General features: G+C 34.9%; 1 protein-coding gene across 1 annotated transcript in view; it reads right to left on the minus strand.

Annotated features, from left to right (window-relative positions):
• Positions 1-4312: 4312 nt before the first annotated feature.
• SLC9C1 (solute carrier family 9 member C1) overlaps positions 4313-10987 on the minus strand; it is a gene marked incomplete at its 3' end in the record, with an annotated part of 88482 nt that continues 81807 nt past the window's right edge. The window contains exons 23-25 of the mRNA XM_081235336.1: positions 6268-6399; positions 5949-6134; positions 4313-4459 (exon numbers count right to left, since the gene is read on the minus strand). Of these exons, the coding sequence (XP_081091462.1) occupies positions 4313-4459; positions 5949-6134; positions 6268-6399 (465 nt within the window). The remainder of the gene's footprint in view (positions 4460-5948; positions 6135-6267; positions 6400-10987) is intronic.

Raw genomic sequence — 10987 nt, forward strand, 5'->3', positions numbered from 1 at the left:
TATAAATATATATGCACCTAACATAGGAGCACCTCAGTACATAAGGCAACTGTTAATAGCTACAAAAGAGGAAATTGACAATAACACAATAATAGTGGGGGACTTTAACACCTCACTTACACAAATGGACAGATCATCCAAACAGAAAATTAATAAGGAAACACAAGCTTTACATCACACAATAGACCAGATAGATTTAATCGATATTTATAGAACATTCCATCCAAAAACAGCAGATTACTCTTTCTTCTCAAGTGCACATGGAACATTCTCCAGGATAGATCATATCTTGGGTCACAAATCAAGCCTCAGTAAATTTAAGAAAATTGAAATCACATCAAGTATCTCTTCTGACCACAACACTATGAGATTAGAAATCACTTACAGGGAAAGAAATGTAAAAAACAGAAACACATGGAGCCTAAACAATAACTAAACAATAACTAATAACTAAATTTAGTTATTACTAAATAACCAAGAGACCACCGAAGACATCAAAGAGGAAACCAAAAAATACCAGAGACAAATGACAATGAAAACACAATGATCCAAAACCTATGGGATGCAGCAAAAGCAGTTCTGAGAGGGAAGTTTATATCTATACAAGCCTACCTCAAGAAACAAGAAAAGGGCTTCGCTGGTGGCGCAGTGGTTGAGAGTCTGCCTGCCGATGCAGGGGACATGGGTTCGTGCCCCTGTCTGGGAAGATCCCACATGCCGCGGAGCAGCTGGGCCCGTGAGCCATGGCTGTTGAGCCTGCGCGTCCGGAGCCTGTGCTCCACAACGGGAGAGGCCACAACAGTGAGAGGCCCGCGTAATGCAAAAAAAAAAAAAAGAAAAAGAAACAAGAAAAATCTCAAATAAACAATCTCACCTTACACCTAAAGGAACTAGAGAAAGAAGAACAAACAAAACCCAATGTTAACAGGAGAGAAATCATAAAGATCAGAGCAGAAACAAATGAAATAGAAACAAAGAAAACAATAGCAAAGATCAATAAAACTAAAAGCTGGTTCTTTGAGAGGACAAACACAATTTATAAACCATTAGCTAGACTCATCAAGAAAAAGAGGGAGAGGACTCAAATCAATAATATTAAAAATGAAAAAGGAGAAGTTACAACAGACACTGCAGAAATACAAAGCATCCTAAGAGACAACTGCAAGCAGCCCTATGCCAATAAAATGGACAACCTGGAAGAAATGGACAAATTCTTAGAAAGGTATAACCTAACAAGACTGAACCAGGAAGAAATAGAAAATATGAACACACCAATCACAGTAATGAAATTGAAACTGTGATTAAAAATCTTCCAACAAACAAAAGTCCAGGACCAGATGGCTTCACAGGTGAATTGTACCAAACATTTAGAGAAGAACTTACACCTATCCTTCTCAACTCTTCCAAAAAATTGCAGAGGAAGGAACATTCCCAAACTCATTCTATGAGGCCACCATCACCCTGATATCAAAACAAGACAAAGATACTACAAAAAAAGAAAATTACAGATAAATATCACTGATGAATATAGATGCAAAAATACTCAACAAAATACTAACAAACAGAATCCAACAACACATTAAAAGGGTCATACACCATGATCAAGTGGGATTTATCCCAGGGATGCAAGGATTCTTCAATATATGCAAATCAATCAATGTGATACACCATATTAACAAATTGAAGAATAAAAACCATATGATCATCTCAATAGATGTAGAAAAAGCTTTTGACAAAATTCAACACCCATTTATGATAAAAACTCTCCAGAAAGTGGGCATAGAGGGAACCTACCTCAACATAATAAAGGCCATATATGACAAACCCACAGCAAACATCATTCTCAATGGTGAAAAACTGAAAACATTTCCTCTAAGATCAGGAATAAGGCAAGGATGTCCACTCTCACCACTATTATTCAACATAGTTTTGGAAGTCCTAGCCATGGCAATCAGAGAAGAAAAAGAAATAAAATAATACAAATTGGAAAAGAAGAAGTAAAACTGTCACTGTTTGCAGATGATATGATACTATACATAGAGATTCCTAATGATTCCACCAGAAAACTACTGGAGCTAATCAATGAATTTGGTAAAGTTGCAGGATACAAAATTAATGCACAGAAATCTCTTCCATTCCTATACACTAATGATGAAAATTTGAAAGAGAAATTAAGGAAACACTCCCATTTACCACCGCAACAAAAATAATAAAATACCTAGGAATAAACCTGCCTAGGGAGACGAAAGACCTGTATGCAGAAAAGTATAAGACACTGATGAAAGAAATTAAAGATGATACCAACAGATGGTGAGATATACCATGTTCTTGGATTGGAACAATCAATATTGTGAAAATGACTATATTACCCAAAGCAATTTACAGATTCAATGCAATCCCTATCAAATTACCAATGGCATTTTTTATAGAACTAGAACAAAAAATCTTAAAATTTGTCTGGAGACAAAAAAGACCCCGAATAACCAAAGCTGTCTTGAGGGAAAAAAATGGAGCTGGAGGAATTAGACTTCCTGACTTCAGACTATACTAGAAAGCTACAGTAATCAAGACAATATGGTACTGGCACGAAAACAGAAATATAGATCTATGGAACAAGATAGAAAGCCCAGAGATAAACCCACGCACCTATGGTCAACTAATCTATGACAAAGGAGGCAAGGATATAGAATGGAGAAAAGACAGTCTCTTCAATAAGTGGTGATGGGAAAACTAGACAGCTACAAGTAAAAGAATGAAATGAGAATACTCCCTTACACCATATACAAAATAAACTCAAAATGGATTAGAGACCTAAATGTAGGACCGGACACTATAAAACTCTTCAAGGAAAACATAGGAAGAACATTCCTTGACATAAATCACAGCAAGGTCTTTTTTGATCCACCTCCTAGAGTAATGGAAATAAAAACAAAAATAAACAAATGGGACCTAATGAAACTTAAAAGCTTTTGCACAGCAAAGGAAACTACAAATAAGATGAAAAGGCAACCCTCAGAATGGGAGAAAATATTTGCAAACGAATCAATGGACAAAGGATTAATCTTCAAAATATATAGACAGCTCATGCAGCTCAACATTAGAAAAACAAACAACTCAATCCAAAAATGGGCAGAAGACCTAAAGAGACATTTCTCCAAAGAAGACATACAGATGACAAAGAAGCATATGAAAAGCTGCTGAACATCACTAATTTTTAGAGAAATACAAATCAAAACTACAATGAGGTGTCACCTCACACCAGTTAGAATGGTCATCATCAGAGAATCTGCAAACAGCAAATGCTGGAGAGGGTGTGGAGTAAAGGGAACTCTCTTGCACTGTTGGTGGGAATGTAAATTGATACAGTCACTATGGAGAACACTATGGAGGTTTCTTAAGAAACTAAAAATAGAATTACTATATGATCCATCAATTCCACTACTGGGCATATACCCAGAGAAAACCATAATTCAAAAAGACATCTGCAACCCAATGTTCATTGCAGCACTATTTACAATAGCCAGGTCATGGAAGCAACATAAATGCTCATCAACAGCCGAATGGATAAAGAAGATGTGGTACATATATACAATGGAATATTACTCAGCCATAAAAAGGAATGAAATTGGGTCATTTGTGGAGACATTGGTGGATCTAGAGACTGTCATACAGAGTGAAGTAAGTCAGAAAGAGAAAAACAAATATCATATATTAATGCATATGTGGGGAACCTAGAAAAATGTACAGATGAACTGGTCTGCAGGGCAGAAATAGAGACACAGATGTAGAGAATAAACATATGGACACCAAGTGGGGAAAGCGGTGTGGGGTGGGGGTCGTGGTGTGATGAATTGGGTGATTGGGATTGACATGTAGACACTGATGTGTATAAAACTGATGACTAATAAGAACCTGCTGTATAAAAAATAAATAAAATTCAAAAAAATTTTTTTTAAATAATAAGGTTATTTAGTCACATTATTTATATCTTGTTGTTCAGACAGTGCAACAATATTCTCACTATTACTGCTATATAAAATATTTTAACTTTTGGGATGAATTAGAAATTCCCTCATTAATTACTTTTATACATGAATAATGTGTATAATATATAATACATATTATAATTATATGTGTTTGTTTTTATAGATTAAATATTAAAATTTCTAATAACTTAGATGTTTTCAGTTTTAATTCACACATTGGATATCAAATATGGCAGATAAAAGGATTCCTCAATACTCTAGGTAGAAAGCATACAAGTTTCCAAATACGTATAGGAGTATTTTACAAAAGGAAAGTAAGTTCCCAATTACTCAGAAAAATCTAACATACCTGATGTTTCAGGATGAGCTGGTTTACGTGAAGTTATATACCTTCTAGTGTTCCACCTGAATTTTTTTGAATCAATCGGAGTTTGAACAATCGTTACCTTTGTGAAATCTTCAGTGCCTTGTATCTGAAAGTTGACAGATTACAAGCTATATCATACAGTTGAATGTTCCTCTGTTGGGCTACTATCTCAGACCCTCTCTAAATATCTGGGCCTGAAAATTGACAGTATCAAGAGATATTAGATACCTTTAAATACCTGGGTATGTTAGTTTTGTGAGAGTCAATATTCTACATACTTTCACTGATTTTTAATTATTTTTCTCATTTTTATTACAAATGAGAAAAATAATCAAGAGTTAATCATCAATGACCCTTTAAAATATCACACAGAAAGTTTTTCTATGTGGCAGGAAGAAAGTTTGAAAATCAATGGATTTCAAGAAATCTTCCAACCTTGTGACTGTCTTCAATATGCTTTGAATAACATTGGTGCCCAAATCCACAGTGAGCAGAGTTTTATGCCTAGGAGAGTAGACAGAGTTGGGCAGGTTTGGGCTGCTTTGAGAATCTCTTACTTGGTCATCTAAATTCCCAACCAGCACCCCCAACTAAGCTTTATTATTATGTATTCAAGAATAGAGTTGAGGAGCACCATAGTTAAGAATAATGTTTTACTTCCTCTCACTTGGCATCAAATTGGTGCTAGTGGCATCCACGTAGAAAATTTTCTTGTGACTGTTTCTCAGCTTAGGATTCCTCTTATTCCCACCTCATTTTTTCCCTTGTGTCCCAAATCTACCTTTTAAGCACTTCTACCATAGCTGTAAATATTTATTAATCTATTTATATATGTTTCTTTTCGCTTTGTTGAGAGATCTCTTGAGGGCAAGCTGAAAGTCTCATTCATTTTGACCACTTTAGCATCTAGCACTGTTTCTGTCATAGTTGCTTTAAAAAAATACCTGATTTAATTGACTCTAGGTCCCTCTTTCAAGTTACTTTCTTTAGCTGTATTTTATGCATCCTCTGATTCCTCCTGACATGTGCCTCTCTTACTCTACCCCAATGAGCACACACACACACACACACACAATACAGTCTTACTTCTTTCTTCTCATGGCACAACTTCTCATTTTAATTGGAAGGGTAACACAACAGCTTAAATATGAGAAGTCCTTCATTTCTACATTCACTTTCAAAGTAGCTGGGGAAATACCACTGATACTCACTTCAGCATGGTACTGACAGAATATTTTTAGAGCACTGCTGTTACAGTCCAGAGAGAGCAGTCCTTCTGCAATATGTACATGAACTTAATAGGTCCTCTTTTGCTATTTACAGTTGCACCAAAATCTAACTGTGGTCAAAATGTATAGCTTGGCCTAATTCATTGACAGTGAATAGGAATAGCTTGGTGTTTGGGCTACCCAGTGCCAAAGCAATCAATTAATTTGGTGTGTGTGTTTTTTGTGTGTGTGTGTGTGTATGTGTGTGTATGGAGGTGGTGGGGGAAAGGGAGAGAATGGGAAGGTGGAAAAGTGACAATTTTTCTAATATTAACACGTTGGACAAATGGCATATTGACCTGAAGATATGAATCAATATTTCTTTACCTGATGGCATGTTATAGGAATTAAGAAAGGAGCCTTATAAGCTTTTCGTAACTGACAATCTTCCACAGCTCCATGAATGAGGATGACATAAATTACAGTTTCATCATAGATATCAGTTTTGGTGTTCTTTGGTATATCTTTTACATAAATGTTACAGAGTTTTAACTGCATCTTGTAATTCCAATCCTATAAGAAAAACACAATTTCATAGTCTATTGTTTATAAAGTTTAATATAAATTCCTAAATAGTTAATTTCTAACAAAACTTTAGGGCAATTTCACTCAGAGAGAAGTACAATTTTATATAAACACCTCTTACCTCATAAGATAAATGTTCCCTGATTTTTTTGGCAGTAATAGAAAGTCCAAGTTTTAGCCACATTTTATATTCAATGTGAGGACAGAATTGTTCAAAAGCTTCATACAAGTGATGTTTGGGAATAAAGTATGCCTGGAAAAAAGAGGATATCATTTTTTTAAGTCTTTTATTGAATTTGTTACAATATTGCTTCTGTTTTATGTTTTGGTTTTTTGGCCAGGAGGCATGTGGGATCTTAGTTTCCCAACCTGGGATGGAACCCACACCCCCTGCATTGGGAGGTGAAGTCTTAACCACCTGACCGCCAGGGAAGTCCCAGAGGATATCAGTTTAAAATTTCATCCTGTGTGCCCATGATTTAATGAAATGAGGTTTTCTCATTTATATATGTAACATTAAAGCTAATAATTTAAATTATATAGATTCATGTTATTTCCTGGAAACCTAATAAAACGTATCTATTTAGTAAATATTTGTGCCATCTTGTCATACACTAAGCACTAAAAGACTACATGATCCAATGAGAGGTTCTTTATTATTCTTATAGATTCTGAAAAAAATAGAAAACAAAGTATCAAAGATCATTTAACCTTTTATAAAAACATAAGTATTTCTAAAAACACATTATTTGAATGGAGCAAGTGTTTTGGTCAATAATAAAATGCGGATACTAACAATGAACAGACTATTGGCTATTAGGAATAAGTTGTTATGAATACACAAGCATTGTGTATGTTGGTTTTAATTTCTCTTAGTAAGTATCTATGAGTGGGGTTACTGGGTAATAAGGTAAGTGTGTATTTAACCTTATGAGAAACTGCCAAACTGTTTTCAGATGAAGTTGTAACATTTTACCCTTTAACTAACCATGTATGAGAATTTCAGTTGCTTCACATCCTTGCTAATACCCTGTGTTCAGTTTTTTTTATTTTTAGCCAATGTAGTAGGTGTGTAGTGATAACTTATCATGATTTTAATTTGAATTTCTCTGAGAGCTAATGATATTGATTATCTTCTTCATGTGTTTATGGGCAATTGTTTTGTGAAGTATCTGTTCAAATCCTTTGCCCAATTTTTAAAATTGAAGCATAGTTGATTTACAATATTATACTAGTTTCAGGTGTACAACATAGTGATCCAGTATTATTATAGATTATACTCCACTTAAAGTTATTACAAAGTACTGACTCTATTCCCTGTACTGTGCAATATATTTTTGTAGCTTATTTATTTTATACATAGTAGTTTGTACCTCTTAATTCTCTACCTTTATTTTGTCCCACCCCCTTCCCTCTCCTTATTGGTAACCACTAATTTGTTTTCTGTATCTGTGAGTCCATTTCTCTTTTGTCATATTAATTTGTTTGTTTTCTTTTTTTAGATTCCACATATAAGTGATAACTTATAGTATTTGTCTTGCTCTGACTTATTTCACTAAACATAATACCCTCCAGGTCCATCCATGTTGTTGCAAATGGCAGAATTTCATTCTTTTTTTATGGCTTAGTAATATTACCATATATATGTATATAATATATATATACATTACCACTTAGGTTGCTTCCATGTCTTGGCTGTTATAAATAATACTGCTGTGAACACTGGGGTACATGTATCTTTTCGAACTAATGTTTTCATTTTCTTCATATACCCATCCAAGAGCAGAATTCCTGGATTATATGGTAGCTCTATTTTTAGTTTTTAGGAACCTCCATACTGTTTTCCATAGTGGCACAAATTTATATTCCCACAAACAGTGTACTAGGCCACCCTTTATCCATATCCTCACCAACATTTGTTATTTGCAGACTTTTTTATTTTTTTCACTTTTTGACCGCATCATGCAGTATGTGGGATCTTAGTTCCCCAACCAGGGATCAAACCTGGGGTGTCTACGGTGGAAGCACAGAGTCTTAACACTGGACTGGCAGGGAAGTCCCATTGTTATTTGTAGACTTTTTGATGATAGCCATTCTGACAGAGGTGAGCTGATATCTCATTGTGGTTTTGATTTGCATTTCTCTGATAATTAGCAATGATGAGCATCTTTTCATGTGCCTGTTGGCCTTCTGTATATCTTCTTTGGAAAATATCTATTCAGGTCTTTTGTGCATTGTGTAATTGAGTTGTTTTGATATTGAGTTATATGAGCTGTTTATATATTTTGATATTAACCTGTTATTAGTCATGTAATTTACAAATATTTTCTCCCAATCAATAAGTTGTCTTTTTGTTTTGTCAACGGTTTCCTTTGTCATGGAAAATCTTGTAAGATTGCTTTTGTTTCCTTTGCCTTAGGAGACAGATCCAAAAAAATATTGCTACGATTTATATCAAAGAGTGTTCTGCCTATGCTCTTTTCTAGGAGTTTACAATATCCAGTCTTACATTTAGGTCTTTAATTCATTTTGAGTTTATTTTGTATATGGTGTGAGAAAAAGTTCTAATTTCATTTTTACATGTAGCTGTCCAGTTTTCCCAGCAACACTTATTGAAGAGCCTGTCTTTTCTCCAGTGTGTATTTTTGCCTTCTTTGTGGTAAATTAGTTGACCATAAGTACGTGGATTTATTTCTGGGTTCCCTATTCTGTCCCATTAATCTGTGTCTGTTCCTGTGCCAGTACCATACTGTTTTGCTTACTGAAGCTTTGTAGCATAGTCTGAAGTCAGGGAGCATGCTATCTCCAGCTTTGCTCTTTTTTCTCAAGATTTCTTTGGCAATTTTGTGTCTTTGGTAGTTCCATATAAATTTTAGGATTATTTGTTCTAGTTCTGTGAAAAATGTCATGGGTAGTTTGATAAGGATTGCATTAAATCTATAGACTGCTTAGGGTAGTATGGACATTTTAACAATATTTTCTTCCAATCCATGAACACAGGATATCTTTCCATTTCTTTGTATTATCTTTAATTTCCTTCATCAATGTTTTATAGTTTTCAGAGTATAGGTCTTTTACCTCTTTGATTAAGCTTATTCCTATATATTTTATTCTTTTTGATGGGTTAAACGAGACTGTTTTCTTTTATTCTCTTTCTGATAGTTCATTATTTGTGTATTGAAAAGCATTATATTAATCTTGTACTCTGCAACTTTACTGAATTCCTCTATTGGTTCTAATAGTTTTTTTGGTGGAGATTTTAGGGTTTTGTCATCTGCAAATAGTGACAGTTTTACTTCTTTGTTTTCAGTTTGGATGCCTTTTATTTGTTTTTCTTCTCTGATTGCTGTGGCTAGGACTTCCAATGGAAAGTTAAATATAACTGGCGAGAGTAAGCATCCCTTGTCTTGTTCCTGACTGTAGAGGAAAAGCTTTCAACTTTTCACCATTGAGTGTGATGTTAGCTGTGGATTTGTCATAAATGGCTTTCATTATGTTGAGATATGTTCTCTCTATACCAACTTTGATGAGGGTTTTTATCATGAATGAATGTTGAATTTTGTCAAATCCTTTTTCTGTGTCTCCTGTGATGATCATGTGATTTTTATCCTTCATTTTGTTAATGTGGTGAATCACATTGTTTGATTTTTAGATAACGAACCATCCATGCATCCTTGGAATAATTCCACTTGGTCATGGTGTATGATCTTTTTTACATATTGTTGAATTCAGTTTGCTAATATTTTATCAAGGATTTTTGCACCTATATTCATCATAGATATTGGCCTGTAATTTTCTTTCTTTCTTGTTTTTCAGAGTAGTAGTCATGTATTGTAGTCATGTATTGCTTAGAATCTTCCCTCTTAGAACTGCTCTTGCTGTGTCCCACAGATTTTGCAAAGTTGTGTTTTTATTTTCATTTGTCTTGAGGTATTTTCTGATGTACTCTTTGATTTTTTCATTGACCCACTGTTTTTCTTGATAGCATGTTCTTTCTTTCTTTCTTGTTTTCTTTCCTTATTTATTTATTTATGGCTGCATTGGGTCTTCGTTGCTGTGCACGGGTTTTCTCTCGTTGTGGCAAGTGGGGGCTGCTCTTCGTTGCAATGTACAGGCTTCTCATTGCGGTGGCTTCTCTTGTTGTGGACCACGGGCTCTAGGTGTGAGGGCTTCATTAGTTGTGGCACACAGGCTCAGTAGTTGTGGCTCATGGGCCCTAGAGCACAGGTTCAGTAGTTGTGGCACACAGGCTTAGTTGCTCCGTGCCATGTGGGATCTTCCCAGACCAGGGCTCAAACCTGTGTCCCCTGCATTGGCAGGTGGATTCTTAACAACTGCACCACCAGGGAAGTCCAGTAACATGTTTTTTAGTCTCCACGTGTTTGTGTTTTCCCCAGTTTTCTTTCTGTAATTGACTTTAGTTTCATATCACTGTGGTTGGGGAAAATGTTTGATGTAATTTCTCTCTTCCTAAATTTGTCAAGACTTGTTTTGTGGACTAGTATGTGATCTATCCTGAAGAACATTCCATGTACACTTGAAAAGAATTTGTCTTCTGCTGTTTTTGAATGGAAAGTTCTGTAGATTTTTATTAAGTCCAACTGGTCTTGTATGTCATTTAAGACCACTGTTTCCGTATTGATTTTCTGTCTGGGTGATATGTCCATTGATGTAAATGGGGCATTAAAAGTCCCCTGCTATTACTGTATTGTCAATTTCTCCCTTTATGTCTGTTAATATTTGCTTTATATATTTAGGTGCTCCTTATATTTGGTGTATATATGTTAATGAGTGTTATATCCTCTTCTTTTATTGATCCCTTTATCATCATATAATTCCTT

This window comes from Mesoplodon bidens (assembly GCF_964165515.1).
Source record: "Mesoplodon bidens genome assembly, chromosome: 5".
Classification (NCBI taxonomy): Eukaryota; Metazoa; Chordata; class Mammalia; order Artiodactyla; family Ziphiidae; genus Mesoplodon; species Mesoplodon bidens.